This window comes from Osmerus eperlanus, chromosome 7, assembly GCF_963692335.1.
Source record: "Osmerus eperlanus chromosome 7, fOsmEpe2.1, whole genome shotgun sequence".
NCBI classification, from domain to species: Eukaryota; Metazoa; Chordata; class Actinopteri; order Osmeriformes; family Osmeridae; genus Osmerus; species Osmerus eperlanus.
Window position 1 is genome coordinate 2,500,827 of NC_085024.1, and position 23,552 is coordinate 2,524,378.

At 52.7% G+C, this 23,552-nt stretch overlaps 1 protein-coding gene across 1 annotated transcript in view; it reads right to left on the reverse strand.

Annotated features, from left to right (window-relative positions):
• The window catches only part of dnah5 (dynein, axonemal, heavy chain 5), a 91,665-nt gene that overhangs the window by 3,974 nt on the left and 64,139 nt on the right, over window positions 1-23,552 (reverse strand). Inside the window, exons 57-76 of the mRNA XM_062466486.1 lie at window positions 21,590-21,821; window positions 20,922-21,036; window positions 19,638-19,814; window positions 18,793-18,996; window positions 17,848-18,027; window positions 17,296-17,433; window positions 15,673-15,808; window positions 14,845-15,161; window positions 14,329-14,484; window positions 12,813-12,995; window positions 12,020-12,263; window positions 11,328-11,442; window positions 10,833-11,023; window positions 10,261-10,382; window positions 9,743-9,892; window positions 8,151-8,396; window positions 6,699-6,918; window positions 2,623-2,828; window positions 1,465-1,668; window positions 269-484 (exon numbers count right to left, since the gene is read on the reverse strand). Coding sequence (XP_062322470.1) covers window positions 269-484; window positions 1,465-1,668; window positions 2,623-2,828; window positions 6,699-6,918; window positions 8,151-8,396; window positions 9,743-9,892; window positions 10,261-10,382; window positions 10,833-11,023; window positions 11,328-11,442; window positions 12,020-12,263; window positions 12,813-12,995; window positions 14,329-14,484; window positions 14,845-15,161; window positions 15,673-15,808; window positions 17,296-17,433; window positions 17,848-18,027; window positions 18,793-18,996; window positions 19,638-19,814; window positions 20,922-21,036; window positions 21,590-21,821 — 3,752 coding nt within the window. The remainder of the gene's footprint in view (window positions 1-268; window positions 485-1,464; window positions 1,669-2,622; window positions 2,829-6,698; window positions 6,919-8,150; window positions 8,397-9,742; window positions 9,893-10,260; window positions 10,383-10,832; window positions 11,024-11,327; window positions 11,443-12,019; window positions 12,264-12,812; window positions 12,996-14,328; window positions 14,485-14,844; window positions 15,162-15,672; window positions 15,809-17,295; window positions 17,434-17,847; window positions 18,028-18,792; window positions 18,997-19,637; window positions 19,815-20,921; window positions 21,037-21,589; window positions 21,822-23,552) is intronic.

Genomic DNA, 23,552 nt, shown 5'->3' on the forward strand with positions numbered 1-23,552 from the left:
GTAGGATGTGACACACCCACTGCAGGATATGACACCCAGGTAAGGAACCCAAGTTTCGGAACCCAGATATGGAACCTACATAAGGAACACAGTTATGGAACACAGCCATGCAACCTTGTATGTTTAAAAACTATATTTTACAAATGAAATCTTCCAAAATAGTTCCCAAATCTAAACTAGACTTATCACAACACACAAGCGAAACGACTTTGAACGGAAATCCGAGCAAAGGAACCCAGAAAACCCCCCCTGATGACCTCCCGCTCACCTCAAAGGGGACGTAGTCCGGGGGCAGCTTGTCCAGCATGTCGTCGGCCAAGCGGGCCACGATGGCCTCGCGCGTCTCCCCATCGCCGCTGGAGCTGTCCTTGGGCTGGATGCTCAGGATGGTGTCCAGCACGTCCTTGGCCAGCTTGCTCTGGTAGGTGATGTCGGCGTTGGGGTGCAGGCCGAACACCTCGGGGGTGTCGTACGCTGGCAGGCCCTGAGGATACAGCATGGGGGTTTTGTGTGAAATGAAATCCGGTCGTTTGCAATGGAACGCGTGACTTTAAGGCTTCCCCGACAGTGCAGACAAGTAGACATTTACAAACAAACTAGACACTGAGAACTCCTGCTGGAACAGGGATGTAATCTGTTCCACTTAGATTACAAGCCACCTCAGTTTGTCTTAACTGGATGCAAAAAAATTATAACTATCGGGTCTGACTATTTTCTCTGCTTGTTTATTCATATTCATTGCAGTTAATTCTTGAAGGGATATTATTTGATTATAATTGTCTTCTTTGCCCCTTGAAAGCACAAAGACACATGCTGGGAGCCCAGGGCGATGGTTGCAGTCGTTTCCCAGAGCTAAGCTCGTCAAATGAGTGTCTGCCTGTGTGGCTTGCACCTCTAATGAGCCCTATCTAAAAACAGAACAAGCCTCAAATACACTGCAGTTTCCGGAACACTAAACTACCTTCACCAACACTAATTCTGTACACACACACACACACACACACACACACACACACACACGAAAGCATGCTGCAGGCAACCAAAGAGGCACGCATATGCTTAGAAGTTATATATTATGCAACAATCATATACCATATACCCTATACACATTTTCATATTCTATGGTGCTATAGTTAGCTGGATAGGCTTATAACACATTTGTGTTTTGAGTCCAACACAGCAGTCTCCTGCCAACACCCACCCACACACCACCCACACACACACACACCACCCAGCCACCCACCCACCCACCCACACCCCCCCCACCCACACACCACCCACCCACACCCCCCCCCCACCCACCCACACCCCCCCCCCACCCACACACCCCCCACACACAAACAACCCACCCACCCCCACCCCCCCACCCACCCACCCACACCCCCCCCCCACCCACACACCACCCACCCACACCCACCCACCCAACCCCCCCCCCCCCACCCACCCACACCCCCCCCCACCCACCTGAATGTGCTGGAGATACAGGTCCACGTTGGTACACCTGGGTATGCTGTAGCCTTTGTAGAAGTGGAAGTCGGGCGTGAACATGTTCTCGCTGAACCAGACCTTGGCGAAGGTGTTGAGGAGGCGCTTGTCATAGTCGTCTGTCACTCGGCCGCCATACTGGATCTCCCCGATCATGTAGCGCACTGTGTGCCAGGACACGCCCTGGAGACGCAGCCACACCACGTCAGACTACACACACTACACACAGTACACACCTCCACACACACAACACACATCCACACACACTACACACCTCCACACACAACACACCTCCACACACACAACACACCTCCACACACACACTGCACACCTCCACACACACTACACACATGGAGACGCAGCCACACCACGTCAGACTACACACACTACACACAGTACACACTTCCACACACACTACACACATGGAGACGCAGCCACACCACGTCAGACTACACACACTACACACAGTACACACTTCCACACACACTACACACATGGAGACGCAGCCACACCACGTCAGACTACACACACTACACACAGTACACACTTCCACACACACTACACACATGGAGACGCAGCCACACCACGTCAGACTACATACACTACACACACAACACACCTCCACACACACTACACACCTCCACACACACTACACACCTCCACACACACTACACACCTCCACACACACTACACACCTCCACACACACTGCACACCTCCACACACACAACACACCTCCACACACACAACACACCTCCACACACACGACACACCTCCACACACACGACACACCTCCACACACACAACACACAACACACCTCCACACACACAACACACCTCAACACACACAACACACCTCCACACATACAACACACAACACACCTCCACATACACAACACACCTCCACACACACAACACACCTCCACACACACACAACACACCTCCACACATACAACACACCTCCACACACACAACACACCTCCACACATACAACACACAACACAGTTAATCTGCCCCCACCCCCCCCACACACACACACACACTGTTTTCATTGAGAGAATCTAACTTAACGACCGCATCCTCAGTTATGAAGAACAGCCACCCCACATCTGAGAAAAACCCCATTCCCTTGGTTGAACCTTTTTGATGTCCATGTCGTCCAGGTGGTTCTGCACAAACTGGACGGTGGCGTTGAAGTCGGCCTGGTTGAACTCGTAGGGGATGTTCCAGCCCAGCGAGCCATACTTCCTCCTCTCCTGCACGGTGGAGTGGAGGAAGGCCACGGCGTACAGCATGGGCCTCCACTGCAGCATGTTGCTGACGTCCAGCAGGTCCTGGCTGATGCCTGGGAGAGGCAGGTACGGGTCAGAGGGGGAGAGGCAGGCATGGGTCAGAGGGGGAGAGGCAGGCATGAGTCAGAGGGGGAGAGGCAGGTATGGGTCAGAGGGGGAGAGGCAGGCATGAGTCAGAGGGGGAAAGGCAGGCATGGGTCAGAGGGGGAGAGGAAGGCATGGGTCAGAGGGGGAGAGGCAGGCATGGGTCAGAGGGGGAGAGGCAGGCATGGGTCAGAGGGGGGGAGGCAGGCATGGGTCAGAGGGGGAGAGGCAGGCATGGGTCAGAGGGGGAGATGCAGGCATGGGTCAGAGGGGGAGGCAGGCATGGGTCAGAGGGGGAGAGGCAGGCATGGGTCAGAGGGGGAGAGGCAGGCATGGGTCAGAGGGGGAGGCAGGCATGGGTCAGAGGGGGAGAGGCAGGCATGGGTCAGAGGGGGAGAGGCAGGCATGAGTCAGAGGGGGAGAGGCAGGTATGGGTCAGAGGGGGAGAGGCAGGCATGAGTCAGAGGGGGAAAGGAAGGCATGGGTCAGAGGGGGAGGCAGGCATGGGTCAGAGGGGGAGAGGAAGGCATGGGTCAGAGGGGGAGGCAGGCATGGGTCAGAGGGGGAGGCAGGCATGGGTCAGAGGGGGAGGCAGGCATGGGTCAGAGGGGGAGGCAGGTATGGGTCAGAGGGGGGGAGGCAGGTATGGGTCAGAGGGGAAGGCAGGTATGGGTCAGAGGGGGAGGCAGGCATGGGTCAGAGGGGGAGGCAGGTATGGGTCAGAGGGGGAGGCAGGTATGGGTCAGAGGGGGAGAGGCAGGCATGGGTCAGAGGGGGAGGCAGGCATGGGTCAGAGGGGGAGAGGCAGGCATGGGTCAGAGGGGGAGGCAGGCATGGGTCAGAGGGGGAGAGGCAGGCATGAGTCAGAGGGGGAGAGGCAGGTATGGGTCAGAGGGGGAGAGGCAGGCATGAGTCAGAGGGGGAGAGGCAGGTATGGGTCAGAGGGGGAGAGGCAGGCATGGGTCAGAGGGGGAGAGGAAGGCATGGGTCAGAGGGGGAAAGGAAGGCATGGGTCAGAGGGGGAGGCAGGTATGGGTCAGAGGGGGAAAGGAAGGCATGGGTCAGAGGGGGAGGCAGGTATGGGTCAGAGGGGGAGGCAGGTATGGGTCAGAGGGGGAGGCAGGCATGGGTCAGAGGGGGAAAGGAAGGCATGGGTCAGAGGGGGAGGCAGGTATGGGTCAGAGGGGGAGGCAGGTATGGGTCAGAGGGGGAGGCAGGCATGGGTCAGAGGGGGAGGCAGGTATGGGTCAGAGGGGGAGGCAGGTATGGGTCAGAGGGGGAGGCAGGCATGGGTCAGAGGGGGAGGCAGGTATGGGTCAGAGGGGGAGGCAGGCATGGGTCAGAGGGGGAGGCAGGTATGGGTCAGAGGGGGAGGCAGGTATGGGTCAGAGGGGGAGGCAGGCATGGGTCAGAGGGGGAGGCAGGCATGGGTCAGAGGGGGAGGCAGGCATGGGTCAGAGGGGGAGGCAGGCATGGGTCAGAGGGGGAGGCAGGCATGGGTCAGAGGGGGAGGCAGGCATGGGTCAGAGGGGGAGAGGCAGGTATGGGTCAGAGGGGGAGGCAGGTATGGGTCAGAGGGGGAGAGGCAGGCATGGGTCAGAGGGGGAGGCAGGCATGGGTCAGAGGGGGAGAGGAAGGCATGGGTCAGAAGGGGAGGCAGGCATGGGTCAGAGGGGGAGAGGCAGGCATGGGTCAGAGGGGGAGAGGCAGGCATGAGTCAGAGGGGGAGAGGCAGGTATGGGTCAGAGGGGGAGAGGCAGGCATGAGTCAGAGGGGGAGAGGCAGGTATGGGTCAGAGGGGGGGAGGCAGGCATGGGTCAGAGGGGGAGAGGCAGGCATGGGTCAGAGGGGGAGGCAGGTATGGGTCAGAGGGGGAGGCAGGTATGGGTCAGAGGGGGAGGCAGGCATGGGTCAGAGGGGGAGGCAGGTATGGGTCAGAGGGGGAGGCAGGTATGGGTCAGAGGGGGAGGCAGGCATGGGTCAGAGGGGGAGGCAGGTATGGGTCAGAGGGGGAGGCAGGCATGGGTCAGAGGGGGGGAGGCAGGTATGGGTCAGAGGGGGAGGCAGGTATGGGTCAGAGGGGGAGGCAGGTATGGGTCAGAGGGGGAGGCAGGTATGGGTCAGAGGGGGAGGCAGGCATGGGTCAGAGGGGGAGGCAGGTATGGGTCAGAGGGGGAGGCAGGTATGGGTCAGAGGGGGAGGCAGGTATGGGTCAGAGGGGGAGAGGAAGGCATGGGTCAGAGGGGGAGAGGCAGGTATGGGTCAGAGGGGGAGGCAGGCATGGGTCAGAGGGGGAGGCAGGTATGGGTCAGAGGGGGAGGCAGGTATGGGTCAGAGGGGGAGAGGCAGGCATGGGTCAGAGGGGGAGGCAGGTATGGGTCAGAGGGGGAGGCAGGTATGGGTCAGAGGGGGAGGCAGGTATGGGTCAGAGGGGGAGAGGAAGGCATGGGTCAGAGGGGGAGGCAGGTATGGGTCAGAGGGGGAGGCAGGTATGGGTCAGAGGGGGAGAGGCAGGTATGGGTCAGAGGGGGAGGCAGGCATGGGTCAGAGGGGGAGGCAGGTATGGGTCAGAGGGGGAGAGGCAGGCATGGGTCAGAGGGGGAGGCAGGTATGGGTCAGAGGGGGAGGCAGGTATGGGTCAGAGGGGGAGGCAGGTATGGGTCAGAGGGGGAGAGGCAGGCATGGGTCAGAGGGGGAGGCAGGTATGGGTCAGAGGGGGAGGCAGGTATGGGTCAGAGGGGGAGGCAGGTATGGGTCAGAGGGGGAGGCAGGTATGGGTCAGAGGGGGAGGCAGGCATGGGTCAGAGGGGGAGGCAGGTATGGGTCAGAGGGGGAGGCAGGTATGGGTCAGAGGGGGAGGCAGGTATGGGTCAGAGGGGGAGGCAGGTATGGGTCAGAGGGGGAGGCAGGTATGGGTCAGAGGGGGAGGCAGGTATGGGTCAGAGGGGGAGAGGCAGGCATGGGTCAGAGGGGGAGGCAGGTATGGGTCAGAGGGGGAGGCAGGTATGGGTCAGAGGGGGAGGCAGGAATGGGTCAGAGGGGGAGGCAGGCATGGGTCAGAGGGGGAGAGGCAGGTATGGGTCAGAGGGGGAGAGGCAGGTATGGGTCAGAGGGGGAGAGGAAGGCATGGGTCAGAGGGGGAGAGGCAGGTATGGGTCAGAGGGGGGGAGGCAGGTATGGGTCAGAGGGGGAGAGGCAGGTATGGGTCAGAGGGGGGGAGGCAGACATGGGTCAGAGGGGGAGGCAGGTATGGGTCAGAGGGGGAGGCAGGTATGGGTCAGAGGGGGAGGCAGGCATGGGTCAGAGGGGGAGGCAGGTATGGGTCAGAGGGGGAGGCAGGCATGGGTCAGAGGGGGGGAGGCAGGTATGGGTCAGAGGGGGAGGCAGGTATGGGTCAGAGGGGGAGGCAGGTATGGGTCAGAGGGGGAGAGGCAGGCATGAGTCAGAGGGGGAGAGGCAGGTATGGGTCAGAGGGGGGGAGGCAGGCATGGGTCAGAGGGGGAGAGGCAGACAGGACTCAGAGGGGGAGAGGCAGGTGTGTGAAAGTAAAGTGAATGTAGTACTTGGACATTCTGCGTGATCCACAGCACAGTAATGATACATAACAAAGCTGCTGTGCTTGCTAGGGTTAGGGATGTCCTTAGAGATTCTCATCATCATAATATTATCATTATTAGAAATGTATTCAATTTGAATGGATTGAATACATATATCTGAATAGATTGTATACATCTAATCTATTCTACTGAAGCTTCAGCTCTGAGTGAGATGTTTTCTACTGAAGCTTCAGCTCTGAGTGTGAGATGTTTTCCAACAGCGTGCGTGCGATCATGCCTCACCTCCATACGTCCTTTTAAGCCCCGCCTTCAGGCCCTGCGGTGGTTCGTTGGTGAACTTGATTGACATCTGCAGGAGTGTGATGGGGAAGTGCTTGTGGACCTCCGTGGTCATCCAGAGGCGGAAGCTGTCGTGGACGGAGTCCGTCTCCGTGATGGTGTCCATCAGCTCGTCCAAGAAGTCCAGGCCCAGGTGACAGTTCTGCAGCAGAGCCCAGCCGCCCTGCAGACGCACAGCAGCACTGACGTCGTTAAGGGACGAGGACCCCTGTGTTAACATTCCCTCAACTCCCAAGACAGAAGATATTATACTTCAAGTTTACTTTCAAAGCTTACTGTATGTACAAATGCATGTATTAAAGTTGTCAAGAATGTTATACTAAAAGTATACTTTCACAGTATACTGTAAGTACAAACTTATTTTCATGCATAAAAGCTCTGAAGTTTAGTGTCAGAGACACATTCTCAGCCTCGCGTGTTCACTTTAATTAGAAGTATTACAAAAGAGTTTCTACTCATTTACATTGTATTCATGTGGCAGATGTTTTAATCTAAAGTGACATATAAATATAACATATAAACAGTACTTATAGAAGCACAGCAGCCCCCGTCTACCCACAAACACACGTTGACTTGCTGGCAGCCCTGTACCTGCCTGCTCCACCTGAAGGTATGCTACAGCACTGTACCTGCCTGCTCCACCTGAAGGTATGCTACAGCCCTGTACCTGCCTGCTCCACCTGAAGGTATGCTACAGCACTGTACCTGCCTGCTCCACCTGAAGGTATGCTACAGCACTGTACCTGCCTGCTCCACCTGAAGGTATGCTACAGCACTGTACCTGCCTGCTCCACCTGAAGGTATGTTACAGCCCTGTACCTGCCTGCTCCACCTGAAGGTATGCTACAGCACTGTACCTGCCTGCTCCACCTGAAGGTATGCTACAGCCCTGTACCTGCCTGCTCCACCTGAAGGTATGCTACAGCCCTGTACCTGCCTGCTCCACCTGAAGGTATGCTACAGCACTGTACCTGCCTGCTCCACCTGAAGGTATGTTACAGCACAGTGAGGTTTGTTTTCAAATATGGTTGGCGACAGCTTTTTTTAATCACTGCAGTCATGAAATATAACATTCTTAATAAAAAAAATCTGATGGGAACAGATTGGACGTTTTCAAAAAGCGTATAACGAAAGCTATGCCCCGCACACACAACGCATCCATTTAACTCCGTCAGGAGACGCTTGTCTCCAGAGCTCCAGTGCGTACACACAGCAGGATCTCCCTAGTTCCTCTCCTCCAGAGCTCCAGTGCGTACACACAGCAGGATCTCCCTAGTTCCTCTCCTCCAGAGCTCCAGTGCGTACACACAGCAGGATCTCCCTAGTTCCTCTCCTCCAGAGCTCCAGTGCGTACACACAGCAGGATCTCCCTAGTTCCACTCCTCCTCTACTCACGTTGACCATGGTCTGCTGCAGGAGCTTGCGGGCGTGCACCTCCTGGCCCTGCCCCATGGACACATAGCGCGTGTCCATCTTCAGCCTTTTGCCCAGGGCCGTGATGGAGTCTGTGGGGTCGGAGCCCATGGACAGGAAGCAGACAAGGGGAGAGCGGGGGTCTGACTCCTCCCACGTCCTCTCCAGGTCCAGGATCACCCCCTCGGCGTAGCGCTCACCCATGGAGTCCACAATGTACTTCCTGGCCTGGGACGGGGGGGGTGGGGGGCGGCAATCAAAACGATATGTCTACTACCTGTGCTATGGTGAGGTCAGGTGAGGTCAACATGTGCTATAGTGAGGTCAGGTGAGGTCTACCTGTGCTATGGTGAGGTCAGGTGAGGTCAACATGTGCTATAGTGAGGTCAGGTGAGGTCAACATGTGCTATAGTGAGGTCAGGTGAGGTCAACCTGTGCTATAGTGAGGTCAGGTGAGGTCTACCTGTGCTATGGTGAGGTCAGGTGAGGTCAACATGTGCTATAGTGAGGTCAGGTGAGGTCAACCTGTGCTATAGTGAGGTCAGGTGAGGTCTACCTGTGCTATGGTGAGGTCAGGTGAGGTCAACATGTGCTATAGTGAGGTCAGGTGAGGTCAACATGTGCTATAGTGAGGTCAGGTGAGGTCAACCTGTGCTATAGTGAGGTCAGGTGAGGTCTACCTGTGCTATGGTGAGGTCAGGTGAGGTCAACATGTGCTATAGTGAGGTCAGGTGAGGTCAACATGTGCTATAGTGAGGTCAGGTGAGGTCAACCTGTGCTATAGTGAGGTCAGGTGAGGTCTACCTGTGCTATGGTGAGGTCAGGTGAGGTCAACATGTGCTATAGTGAGGTCAGGTGAGGTCAACATGTGCTATAGTGAGGTCAGGTGAGGTCAACCTGTGCTATAGTGAGGTCAGGTGAGGTCTACCTGTGCTATGGTGAGGTCAGGTGAGGTCAACATGTGCTATAGTGAGGTCAGGTGAGGTCAACCTGTGCTATAGTGAGGTCAGGTGAGGTCAACCTGTGCTATAGTGAGGTCAGGTGAGGTCTACCTGTGCTATAGTGAGGTCAGGTGAGGTCTACCTATGCTATAGTGAGGTCAGGTAAGGGCAGGTGAGGTCTACCTGTGCTATAGTGAGGTCAGGTGAGGTCTACCTGTGCTATAGTGAGGTCAGGTGAGGTCTACTTGTGCTATAGTGAGGTCAGATGAGGGAAGGTGAGGTCTACCTGTGCTATAGTGAGGTCAGGTGAGGTCTACCTGTGCTATAGTGAGGTCAGGTGAGGTCTACATGTGCTATAGTGAGGTCAGGTGAGGTCTACCTGTGCTATAGTGAGGTCAGGTGAGGGCAGGTGAGGCCTACCTGACCGATGGTGCGGTCAGGTGAGGTCAGGTGAGGGCAGGTGAGGTCAGGTGAGGGCAGGTAAGGCCTACCTGAGCGATGGTGTGGTCAAGTGAGGGCAGGTTAGGTCAGGTGAGGTCAGGTGAGGTCAGGTGAGGGCAGGTGAGGCCTACCTGTGCTATAGTGAGGTCAGTTGAGGGCAGGTGAGGTCAGGTGAGGTCAAGTGAGGCCTACCTGAGCGATGGTGCGGTCGGGGCACCAGGAGCGTATGAGCAGCAGTCTACGGAAGCAGTCCAACGTCTGGTCATACGAGTTAGGAACCACCTCCTCCTCTGGGGCCTCCTTATCAAACCAGGCCTTCCACTGCTTCTCATTACGGCTGATCTGCACACACACACACACACACACACACGTACATGCACACACACAGTAAATCAGCTGTTCCTTTGTTGTTCAAGGTATTTATTTCTCTGAATCTGAAGGTTATCTAGGATTAAATGAGTGTACGTATGTGTGTTTACAGTATGTGTTTGTAGCAATTGACTCATTCTGACACTTGGACAAGTTTGTGTGAAGAACGGAAGTCTTTTCAACTTTTTTTATATTGAAAGAAAAAGTGGTCTCTCAATTTTTTCCCGGGCTGTATTTGAAGCCCTCTGTGACATTGCTTGTAAAAAGGGTTAGAGCAGCTGTGTAACTAGAGTGTAGATGTTAGTGAAAGGCAGTAATGTAGCATTAGCCACATTAGCTACCTGATCCAGGATGTCAGAGAACTGCCAGAGCTTGCTCAGTTCCACCAGGTTCAGCCAGGTCATGTCCAGGATCCACTTAGCTGGCTTTACAGGACAAGCCTTCAGGTCCAGAGAAGCACCCCCTGGATACAGCACAGGGTTAGAGAAGCGCTTCCTGGATACAGCACAGGGTTAGAGAAGCGCTTCCTGGATACAGCACAAGGTTAGAGAAGCGCTTCCTGGATACGGCACAGGGTCAGGGCAGTCTGTCTGAGTACACAGAATGGGAATCACAAGAATGGGCCCATGGTTGAAGTGAGGGATGGGGTTGTGAGGGGAGGAGTCAAGTGAGGGATGGGGTTGTGAGGGGATGAGCCAAGTAAGAGATGGGGTTGCGAGGGGAGGAGCCAAGTGAGGGATGGGGTTGCGAGGGGAGGAGACAATTGAGGGATGGGGTTGCGAGGGGAGGAGTCAAGTGAGGGATGGGGTTGCGAGGGGAGGAGTCAAGTGAGGGACAGGGTTGCGAGGGGAGGAGCCAAGTGGGAGTTTGTGTGAAACAAATGAGGGACGGAAAGAGAAAAAGGACGTCCGACCTTTAATGAGCGTGAGGAAGTCCTCGTGTTTGACGCGGTTGCTCTGCATGTCGATCTTGAGCGTGAGCAGCAGGGTGAACAGGAACTTGTGCTCCTCGTACAGCCCCCTGGCAGCGTACTTGTGGACCTCGAAGGTCATGCACTCGATGATGTTGCCGATCCTTTTGCTTGTGATTGGACTCTTCGATGACCTGTATGGAGAGAGCAGTCAGGTCTCTGGCTGCTATCATCAGCATGCAATATATTTGGCCCTTTATGTCCGACTAACACACAAACTGTGAGTACATGAAAGGCCAGAGTACCATCCAGGGCATGTTCCCCACATGAATCAGCACAGCAGGTAAATCTAAGCACCGCCCCAAATATCTCCACTGATTTTGTGGTGGTGTGTGCAGGTCATAGTTCAAAGACTAGTCTATACATGAAACACAGTAAAAACGGAGCTGAACCAAATATTGTCTTATTAGGTTTTGTTAGGTTGTGGAAGAGCCTTACCTGGCCAGAGAGAGGTCAAACAGACCCAGGAACTGTCTGAGCGAGGTTTGGTACATCACGTTCACCATGCTCATCTCGGTGATGAGGAAGTATAGTATGCTGCCCCTGGTGGCCACTGCACAGAACACACATTGGACGCTAAACATAATTGTGGCGGATAATTTCCACATGAAACTAATTGGAATTATAAAAAATGTAAGGACTTTAAAGCAACATTAATTTACTGTTTTTGCGTTCTCATATGAGATGAAAACAGCCATGTGTAGTGTAATACTGAATTGGTATCCTTGTCTATTAGGGTTACTATACTTATTAATGCAATGGTTTTGTTATGTATACATTTAGCAGACATTTATTTCCAAAGCAATGTACAGTAAAGGGGAATCTGAACCTGTGACCTCTTAATCTACAGTCAAGTGCTCTACCACTGTGCTGTTTCTGCCTATGTACCTTGTCTGTAGCGAGAGGGTAGTTTTCCTATGCTTGTACTTTGCCTGTTAGCTAAAAGGTTTCGCTAAATTATAGTTTAGTCTTACTATCCTTGTCCCTAGCCTGTTAGCTAGAATGTAGTCTTAATATCCTTATACCTAGCATGTTAGCTAGAGTGTAGTTTTACTATCCTTGTGGCTAGCCTGTTAGCTAGAGGGTAGTTCTGATATGTTTGGACTTCCTGTCCTGGACAGACATCGTACCGGGCCGGTATTCCTCCCGAGCGCTGTTGATCTGGACCTCCGTCTCGGCCGCGATCTGCAGCTTCTGCGTCACGTCCTCGGCGGTGCGCTTGGTGTTGCCCAGGACGACGATCAGGCTCTCGTCGTCCACCAGGGAGCCCTGTGTGCTGGTGAGGCGGTACAGGAGGTTGTCCTCCAGCTCCTTCATCTTACGCTTGTTAGACGTCACGTCCTCCATGAGGTCTGTCCTCTCCTTCTCCAGCTCCTGAGCCACACAGAGGACACATGTGGTACAGGTGAGGTGGGTGAGGAGTCAGGTGGCTGAGCGGTTAGGGAATTGGGCTAGTATTCTGAAGGTTGCCGGTTCGATTCGGCCCGTGCAAAATGACATTGTGGCAAGGCACTTCACCCTACTTGCCTCGGGGGGAATGTCCCTGTACTTACTGTAAGTCGCTCTGGATAAGAGCGTCTGTTAAATGACTAAATGTAATGTAAATGTAATGTACCTTATAGGATTATGTTCAACAATCTTAGCAGAATGCGATGACCCTGGCTAACCTGTCTCCCCTGCATGACCCTGTCTCCCCTGCATGACAATGTCTCACCTGCATGACCCTGTCTCACCTGCATGACCCTGTCTCCCCTGCATGACCCTGTCTCACCTGCATGACCCTGTCTCACCTGCATGACCCTGTCTCCCCTGCATGACCCTGTCTCACCTGCATGACCCTGTCTCACCTGCATGACCCTGTCTCACCTGCATGACCCTGTCTCCCCTGCATGACCCTGTCTCCCCTGCATGACCCTGTCTCACCTGTTTCTCCGTGAGGATGACTCTGCCCAGCAGCTGGTCCTCCAGGCCTTTCATGGTGACAGTGAAGTCGATGATGGAGGTGCGTGCGCTGATCTCAGGGGTGTATGCGGGGTTGGGCAGCTTCGTGGTCATGTACAGACGGAAGCCTCGCATCACGTCCACTTCCTTGTCTCCAACCTTGACCTGGGGGTCAGGACTAGCCAATCAGAAACGTTCTCAACTTGTTATATCAGCTCAACTCGGGCTGACATTTGTTCATTCTAAACCTAAGCCTATTTTTATTTAAAGTTACGTTTTAAAAAGTGCTCCAAACAGAGATGTACTGGCATATTAATTAGCAGAGAAGCGAAATGTTTTTTGAGCTAAACAGTGGAATATTTATACTCTGACTCGAACACAAAAGTTATGGAAAACAGGCAAATAAACAGCGCCACTACCTGCCACTCATCATCAACACTTCAGACGCCTGTGGGGGTTTTATCGTATTACAGCTGCGTCTTTTCACACCCCCGTGTATTTAAAGAGTTACACAGCTGTCTCCCTCCTCCATGATGTCTTCTCCCTATGTGTGTGTCTTTCAGTTTGTGAGTGTGTGAGGGAGGGAGGCAGCTGTTGGGTTACTGCGAGCCTGAGACCTGAGGCAGAGCTGGAGAAGTGATAATGAGATGGAGACTCATGCCTCCAGATAGGACAGTCTGTCACTCTTCAGTCACTTCCCTAGGCATCTGGCGTCAGGCCGTCATCACCAGCAGAGCCCCGTTGCTCGCGTGCTTCCAACTAAGAGACGTAGCAGGCCTGCGCGGAGCTAACCTGGTTTTACAAGCCACAGTTATCAAATTAGAAAAGCAACACGTCATTTCCATTTCCTGCAATATCCAGGATTAAACCCAATTCAGCCTTAGAAAGGCAATTTCCGATAATACATCGCAGGGCAAAATCATAGGTCTGATTTGAGCATAGAGGACATTGTAATTGTGTGTTTTATAAATATCAGGGACATTATGCGGACATGAAAAGTGGTATTTGTTGAAATAATGACCCAAAGAGTGGAAAGGAAGATACTTTCCATCCTGTTTGTTTGTCGTCTACAGACCAGCCCCCACTTCCATCACACTGAACCATGGGAACAACCTCTTTCAATTATGTTAAAATAGACACACGATAGATTTTTAAATGAAGTTTTTCTCAGTGCCAGTTCGTTTGGTAATCATGTTTTGTAAGTCTATTTAAATACTTCCTGTTATGAGAAGCAAATGGATGTATGGTGTAAAAACCAACAGAAGTGACACATGATACAGCCGGTATATTAAAGGGGTGTTTTCACCCATATTAAGAACTTACAAATATCATGCTGCAGATAAAAATGCAATTGTGCTTCCTGCACTTTTTGTAAGTATTTTTTATGAACAAATCAGACCATTCTTATTCTAGAATGAATAGAATGTGCTAGAAAGGGCCGTGTCGATTACCAATGAATAGAAAATCAAATCAATCAATCCATTGACATTGATTGAACCTTGTATGTAGAGCCAGTCTTGATGAAGTTCTTCTCCAGCACGTTGTCCAGGGCTGGGTCCAGGTCCTCCTCGACGTCCTCGATCAGCAGGGGGCGTCCCAAAGACAGACTGTCCTCCAGATGGTTCCGGAAGTACTTGTGATTCAGCGAAGTGATCTGGAACCGAGGTTCGGGTTGTGTACCATTATAATACAGTCCATTCAGGAAGTTCGTTCAAGTACCAAAAAACTGAAAACGTTTGAGGTGTCATGTGGAAGGCGGAGCTAGAAGAACAGTTGTAGAACATTCTAGAATATTGTCTTAATGATTAATGAGATGGGAAGGTACTAGAGAAAAGCACTCATCTATAAACACAAAGCAGTTAACGTCTCAAAGCTGTAGTCAGGTCTAGAGTACCTGACTGAAAACAAAACGTCTCAAAGCTGTAGTCAGGTCTAGAGTACCTGACTGAAAACAAAACGTCTCAAAGCTGTAGTCAGGTCTAGAGGACCTGACTGAAAACAAAAGGTCTCAAACCTGCAGTTCGTTTCGTATTTCCTTGTTTTTGATCCAGATCTTCCCCTGGGTCTGGGGGTCGATGAGGAGGGGGAAGCGGGCAGCCTTGGTCACGATGATCCCATTTTGGATGGATAGGTCATCGTTGGGGAGGCCCTGGAGGGTCCACTCACTCACGGTGGGCGCATCGACGAGCAGGTCTGTCAGGTTGAGGTTTCTGCCGAACGGGATCATCCGGGTCTTCATTTCCCGTTGCCAGGCGCCCAGGAGAAGGTTCCGGAACTCCTGATTGAAAGGTCCGGAGTAGGACAGGAATGCAGTGGCCAGGAGAACGTCACCTGCAAGAAAGTGATTGGTTGGTGGCACCCTGGTAGCTTACAGGATAAGAGAGGGTACCTTGTAGGCTGAGGCCTTACCGCAGCGGCCCGGGTTCGATTCCGGCCTGGGTTCCTTTATTGCATGTCTCCCCTCTCTCTCCCTGCCTTTTCTGTCAAACTTCACTTACAAACTGCCCATAATATATCTTTACAGTTGATCAGTTTCAGAGTTTGCCATGTTGATGTTCAGACAGGACAGGTTGGTTGTATGTGAGGGTAATCACACACTAAGGTTTTAGTGAATGTTTAGTATGAACGCAGAGTGTATTTAGCGAACGCAGATTGTGTGTGTTTGGGATCTTGTTAATGCAAAACCAAAGAAAAACATCCATCTTGGGTGGACATTCAAGTTTCATTCTCGTCTATTCTTTTCTAGTCTGTTCTTTTCTATGCTGTGTTGAAAACTGATTTAGGTAGCAGGTCTTCTCTGCGGTGAACATGAAGGCGAGATAAGGGGTGAAAGGGAACCCACCGACGAGTCGTTTGGTCTGCGCAGCGAACTCCTTGCTCTGCTCTGTCCAGCGCTCCTTCTCTCCGGCCAGGCCGCTGATGAGGCTGGACGCAGTCTGCATCTTGTGTCTGCAGCGCTCCGCATCCTCCAGCAGGGTCTGAGGAGAGAGGAGCCAACCAGGGTTAGGGTTGGACCCTGGAGGATCACTGTGATGCTCCAGGGTTAGGGTTGGACCCTGGAGGATCACTGTGATGCTCCAGGGTTAGGGTTGGACCCTGGAGGATCACTGTGATGCTCCAGGGTTAGGGTTGGACCCTGGAGGATCACTGTGATGCTCCAGGGTTAGGGTTGGACCCTGGAGGATCACTGGGATTCTCCAGGGTTAGGGTTGGACCCTGGAGGATCACTGGGATGCTCCAGGGTTAGAGTTGGACCCTGGAGGATCACTGTGATGCTCCAGGGTTAGGGTTGGACCCTGGAGGGGTTAGGGTTGGACCCTGGAGGATCACTGTGATGCTCTGTCAATTTTTTCCAATTCTGTATTTTGAGAATTGTGTTATCCTACCTCCCAGCTTGTTTTTTTAGAATAAAATGTCTGTCCACAAAAAATGTGTTTGTTTTCGCCCTAAACTTTGATGATAATGCCACTGTGAGAGTTAGTTTTAGAGACAGCTGGAACCTTTAGTACTACAAAGTGTCTAGTTAGATGCTGAGAAAGCTGTAACTGTGGTTTAACTTTGTGTGGTGTAACTTTGTGTGGTGTAACTTTGTGTGGTGTAACTTTGTGTGGTGTAACCTTGTGTGGTGTAACTTTGTGTGGTGTAACCTTGTGTGGTGTAACTTTGTGTGGTGTAACCTTGTGTGGTGTAACCTTGTGTGGTGTAACTTTGTGTGGTGTAACCTTGTGTGGTGTAACCTTGGGTAGACGTGAAGGACAAGACTTGGTGCTGTTTTACTGGCAAAGGGAGAGTGCCAATGAGGGTTATTGGCAGTAAGGGTGTCAATAATTGTGGCACCAGTGGTTTAATTGAAAATTGAAAAAGATTTTTTTTCTCAAAATAAATTTACTCCACATAAAGGTGTGTTTTTGTGACACTTTTGGCGCCCTGTCGTCATTCCTAACCCCCACACATCATCTCACCTGCTCCTCCATCAGTCTACTCCGGTTCTGCCCTCACCTGCCCTGCCTTCACCTGCTCTGCTCTGCCCTCACCTGCCCTTACCTTACCTGCCCTGCCCTAACCTGCCCTTACCTGCCCTGCCCTCACCTGCCCTGCCTTCACCTGCTTTGCTCTGCCCTGCCCTCACCTGCCCTGCCTTCACCTGCTCTGCCCTCACCTGCCCTTACCTGCCCTTCCCTCACCTGCCCTGCCCTCACCTGCCCTGCCCTTACCTGCCCTGCCCTCACCTGCCCTGCCCTGCCCTTACCTGCCCTCACCTGTCCTGCCCTCACCTGCCCTTACCTGCCCTGCCCTCACCTGCCCTGCCCTCACCTGCCCTCACCTGCCCTGCCCTCACCTGCCCTTACCTGCCCTGCCCTCACCTGCCCTGCCCTGCCCTGCCCTTACCTGACCCTGCCCTCACCTGCCCTGCCCTTACCTGCCCTGCCCTCACCTGTCCTGCCCTCACCTTCCCTGCCCTCACCTGTTTCTCCGTCAGAGCCTTCTCGTACTCTGCCTGCACCACGTCCAGCTCGGCCTGCTTGTCGTCCAGCTCGGCCTGGGCCTCACGCAGGTCCTCGTTGGCGACAGTCAGGCGGCTCTCCTGCACTGCCAGGTTGGCCTGGGGAGAAGAGTTACCGCAGCCACTCTCAAATGGGGCACCACAGGGGGGCTCTTTTCACGCTGCACAAACAGCATTAAACAGCCTAGCTCTGAAACACAGCGCTGTTGTATCAGACACCCTGGACAGCAATGGTTGCTGTCCAGGGTGTCAATAGATTGAATATAAGCACGTTAATTCATTAACATAGAGATGCAATTCACTGCATCTCTACTGAAACTAAAGTACCCATTTTATATTATCTTGCCACCTAGCATTTTGGAATTGTTGCTTTCCCTGTTCTATCAAACCGTGACCCCAAAACCGCGTATCGAAAATACGTACTGAACTGTGACTTCTATGTCCCATTACACCCCTACTCACAAACCATTCACACAGTCGCACTCAGAAACCCTTCACAAACACCCTCCTCACCTTCAAGGGGAGCACCTCCTTGTTGATGGAGAAGAAGGAGGCCATGGCCTTGGTCCAGGAGCAGACCCCAGCCACGTTGCCACACACACGCCTGGCCGTCTCAATGTTGTAGTCGGCCATCTCGAAGTAGGGCTGCAGCAGCTCCACCATCTCCTCGTTGATGCTGTCTTTAGGGAATTGCTGCCAGGGGCGGGTCGGGAGAGGGTGTGAGGGGAGAGGAGGAGGGGAGAGGGTGTGAGGGGAGAGGAGGAGGGGAGAGGAAGAAGAGGAGAGGAGGAAGAGAATGTGAGGGGAGAGGAGGAGGGGAGAGAAGGAAGAGGATGTGAGGGGAGAGGAGGAGGGGAGAGGAGGAAGAGGATGTGAGGGGAGAGGAGGAGGGGAGAGGAGGAAGAGGATGTGAGGGAAGAGGAGGAGGGGAGAGGAGGAAGAGGATGTGAGGGGAGAGGAGGAGGGGAAGAAAGTAGTTAGAAGAAGAGGAGGCCGTTAGAAGGAAAGACATGAAAAGTAAAGAGAGACTAGGATTGTCAGAGCCAGGCCGCCTAAACACCCACATCACCAGGACAGATGGCTCGTCTGGGTGGTGCTGGCTGGAGCAGTGATCTGTGTGTGTGTGATAATGTGTGTGTATTATGTGTGTAATAATGTGTGTGTGTGTTCTAATCTGTGTGCGCTTTTTTTCCAAGGCGACATACTGTACAGGGGTTGGGGCTTTGATCCTACAACATTCTCGATCTTAGCCGTCAAATGCTCTAACCACCAAGCTCCACCCAGCCCCAGCACGTACCTGCAGACTGCCCCAGCACGTACCTGCAGACTGCCCCAGCACGTACCTGCAGACTGCCCCAGCACGTACCTGCAGACTGCCCCAGCACGTACCTGCAGACTGCCCCAGCACGTACCTGCAGACTGCCCCAGCACGTACCTGCAGACTGCCCCAGCACGTACCTGCAGACTGCCCAGGAAGTTCCCGCCGGTCATCATCTTGAGGGAGTCCTGCCAGGAGGGGATGGTGCAGTTCTTCTCAGGGTCCATCTTCACCGTGTTCACCTTCCTCTGGAACAGCAGCAGCACGCAGTCCATGATGCGCATGATGAGGTGCGGGGGACGGCCCAGCGTTCGGACCGTGGCGATGTCCGAGGGCTTGATGGTCTGGAGGAGTGTACACGGGCGACATGGTTGAGAACGGGAGGAGAGGGTTGTACGAAGTGTTGAAGTGCATACACCCATAGAACTGCACCTAAACCAACATCAACCCTCGAGACTGTAAACACGTCTGGAAAAATAGGACATGCTTTGACTTACCTCTACCCCAGTCTCTATACCTGCAGGGCAACCCCAGCCTCTACCCCAGTCTCTATACCTGCAGGGCAGCCCCAGCCTCTACCCCAGCCTCTATACCTGCAGGGCAACCCCAGCCTCTACCCCAGTCTCTATACCTGCAGGGCAGCCCTAGCCTCTACCCCAGCCTCTATACCTGCAGGGCAGCCCCAGCCTCTACCCCAGTCTCTATACCTGCAGGGCAACCCCAGCCTCTACCCCAGTCTCTATACCTGCAGGGCAACCCCAGCCTCTACCCCAGTCTCTATACCTGCAGGGCAACCCCAGCCTCTACCCCAGCCTCTATACCTGCAGGGCAGCCCCAGCCTCTACCCCAGCCTCTATACCTGCAGGGCAGCCCCAGCCTCTACCCCAGTCTCTATACCTGCAGGGCAGCCCCAGCCTCTACCCCAGTCTCTATACCTGCAGGGCAGCCCCAGCCTCTACCCCAGCCTCAACCCCGGCCTCTATACCTGCAGGGCAGCCTCTGCCTCCTCCAGGGCCGGCCGGGCGGCCTCCAGCTTCTCCTCTGCGATGGCCTTGTCAGCTGAGATGCTGTCCACTATGGCCTGGGCCTTATCCTTCACCTTCTGCACCTCCAGCTTCACCTTCTCTGCTGCCTGGGCTTTCACTGTCACCTCCTTCAGCACCTGGGACACACACACACACACACCAGGGTTGTGACTGGAGCACCTCCTTCAGCACCTGGGACACACACACACACACCAGGGTTGTGCCTGGGTCACCTCCTTCAGCACCTGGGACACACACACACCAGGGTTGTGACAGGAGCACATTGCTGCTTCTATCGCCGATGTATTGGGCAGTTTGCGGGTAGGAGTGTAAACAGCCCGTACATGGAGCCCCATAACTCCCTAGATGTCCATGAAAAGATTCAGTGAAAAAATACAGACTAGACAGATATGCGCTGTGTTTTACTCTGAGAGCTAAAGGTCCATTTGATAATTAACAAGCACAAATTAGCTGCAACCACCTACAGTAGGCCGTACGAGCATGACATGTCAAACCTACGTAACGTGGAACACGCGATGGAAGATCCCTGAGTGTGTGTGTTTTTAAGAGAACAGAAGCTCAGGTTTAACCGCTCCCAGAGCGTGAGGTAATTCATGTCTCATGTTGTCAACTTGAGACTTGGTGAGTTTGAGGCTCTTTTATTGAGTGGACGCTCAAGGCCTGACACTGTGATTGAAGACAGCAATGGTAGAGACACACACATGTAGACACTTTGTGATTGAAGACAGCAATGTTCTAGAGGTAGAGACACACACACACTCACACACACACTCACACAGACACACTCACACAGACACACACACACAGACAGATACACTCACACACAGACACACAAACACACGTAGACACTTTGTGATCGAAGACAGAAATGGTCTAGAGGTAGAGACACACACTCACACAGACACACACGCACACACAGACACACACACGTAGACACTTTGTGATTGAATACAGCAGTATCCTGGAGGTAGAGACACAGACACACACACACACACAGACACACACACACACAGACACACACACACACGTAGACACTTTGTGATTGAATACAGCAGTATCCTGGAGGTAGAGACACAGACACACAGACAGACACAGACACACACACACACAGACACACACACACACGTAGACACTTTGTGATTGAATACAGCAGTATCCTGGAGGTAGAGACACAGACACACAGACAGACACAGACACACACACAGACACAGACACACACACACCATGTCGGCCTTGTCGTTGGCGATCTGCAGCTCCTTCTCCTTGACCTCCAGCTCCAAGCTGAGCCCTGCTACTGACTGGGATGCCTCCTTCAGCTTCTGCAGGCCTGTGTTCATCCTGGGAGAGGCAACATCCCTCAATTCTCCATTTAATGTACTGAAAGTTAGGACACTGCTCTACAAGCAGTGTCCCAGAGGGGTTCACATACTGCACTGTTTACAAGCAGTGTCCCAGAGGGGTTCACATACTGCACTGTGTACAAGCAGTGTCCCAGAGGGATTCACATACTGCACTGTGTACAAGCAGTGTCCCAGAGGGATTCACATACTGCACTGTGTACAAGCAGTGTCCCAGAGGGATTCACATACTGCACTGTGTACAAGCAGTGTCCCAGAGGGGTTCACATATGTCCACAGCACTTATAGCCAACATAAACCTAGGGGTGGGTGCAGCTCGAGTTTTGGACTGCAGATGAAGAGATTGTGGGTTCAAATCCCACAAAAGTGTCTTTATTTATCAGCCACATCATTCATGAGTAGAGGGGTACAGCTTTTGACTGAAGATCAACAAATCACAGGTTCAAATGCCCCTTAAATGGGTTAAAGTTAAAAAGAAGAATCTGCTAAATAAACCCATTATTAATGACAGTAATGAATACAGTGTCGCGTACCTGTTGGCCAGGGTCTGGACCTGGGCCCGTCTCTCCCTGTAGATGGTCTTGTATCCCTGGATGAAGGACAGGTAGGACTTGGGCGTGACGTGGGTGGCGCGCCGGTACCTCTGGAAGTAGTCGACACACTTCTCCGCCACGCCGTCCTGGAAGCAGCCCATGCACTGCACCACCTCCGCCTTCACCTGCGGTGAGCACTCGATGTCGTACTGGGACAGGAAGTGCTGTGAGACTGGGGGGGGTGAGACAGAGAGGGGCGAGAGAGGGAGGAGAGAGGGGCGAGAGAGGGACGAGAGAGGGAGGAGAGAGGGACGGGAGAGGGAGGAGAGAGGGAGGGGAGAGGGGCGAGAGGGAGGAGAGAGGGGCGAAAGAGAGACGACAGAGGGGCGAAAGAGGGACGAGAGAGGGAGGAGAGAGGGGTTAGAGAGGGGCGAAAGAGAGGGACGAGAGAGGGAGGACAGAGGGAGGAGAGAGGAGTGAGAGAGGGGCGAGAGAGGGACGAGAGAGGGAGGAGAGAGGGGCGAGAGAAGGACGAGAGAGGGAGGACAGAGGGAGAAGAGAGGGGCGAGAGAGGGAGGAGAGAGGGGCGAGAGAGGGAGGAGAGGGACGAGAGAGGGGGGAAAGAAGGGGCGAGAGAGGGGGGAGAGAGGGAGGACAGAGGGAGGAGAGAGGGAGGAGAGAGGGAGGAGAGAGGTAGAGGGTGGTTGCTGTTATGCTTGCTCTTAACTACACAGTGATGCATGTTCAAGGTGAACATGTGCATGCACACAAACTTAAGCACAGACACTTAGTAGAGGATATAAAAATACCAATGAACTGTTGTTGTTGTTGTTTTGTATGTATTTCTTTTAATGGACTGCATGTACTTGAGGTTTGAATTTTCATTTTTATCAATTTGGAAACAGATTGGCACATTAGTACAGGCTATGGGAGGGTTTTCTGTATGCTGAACACAATGTACAGTATCTACTAAATAAGTCTGAACTCTCCAGAACACAATGTACAGTATCTACTAAATAAGTCTGAACTCTCCAGAACACAATGTACAGTATCTACTAAATAAGTCTGAACTCTCCAGAACACAATGTACAGTATCTACTAAATAAGTCTGAACTCTCCAGAACACAATTTACAGTATCTACTAAATAAGTCTGAACTCTCCAGAACACAATGTACAGTATCTACTAAATAAGTCTGAACTCTCCAGAACACAATGTACAGTATCTACTAAATAAGTCTGAACTCTCCAGAACACAATGTACAGTATCTACTAAATAAGTCTGAACTCTCCAGAACACAATGTACAGTATCTACTAAATAAGTCTGAACTCTCCAGAACACAATGTACAGTATCTACTAAATAAGTCTGAACTCTCCAGAACACAATGTACAGTATCTACTAAATAAGTCTGAACTCTCCAGAACACAATGTACAGTATCTACTAAATAGGTCTGAACTCTCCAGAACACAACGTACAGTATCTACTAAATAAGTCCGAACTCTCCAGAACACAACGTACAGTATCTACTAAATAAGTCCGAACTCTCCAGAACACAACGTACAGTATCTACTAAATAAGTCCGAACTCTCCAGAACACAACGTACAGTATCTACTAAAAAAGTCAGAACTCTCCAGAACACAACGTACAGTATCTACTAAAAAAGTCCGAACTCTCCAGAACACAACGTACAGTATCTACTAAATAAGTCCGAACTCTCCAGAACACAACGTACAGTATCTACTAAATAAGTCCGAACTCTCCAGAACACAACGTACAGTATCTACTAAATAAGTCCGAACTCTCCAGAACACAACGTACAGTATCTACTAAATAAGTCCGAACTCTCCAGAACACAACGTACAGTATCTACTAAATAAGTCCGAACTCTCCAGAACACAACGTACAGTATCTACTAAATAAGTCCGAACTCTCCAGAACACAACGTACAGTATCTACTAAA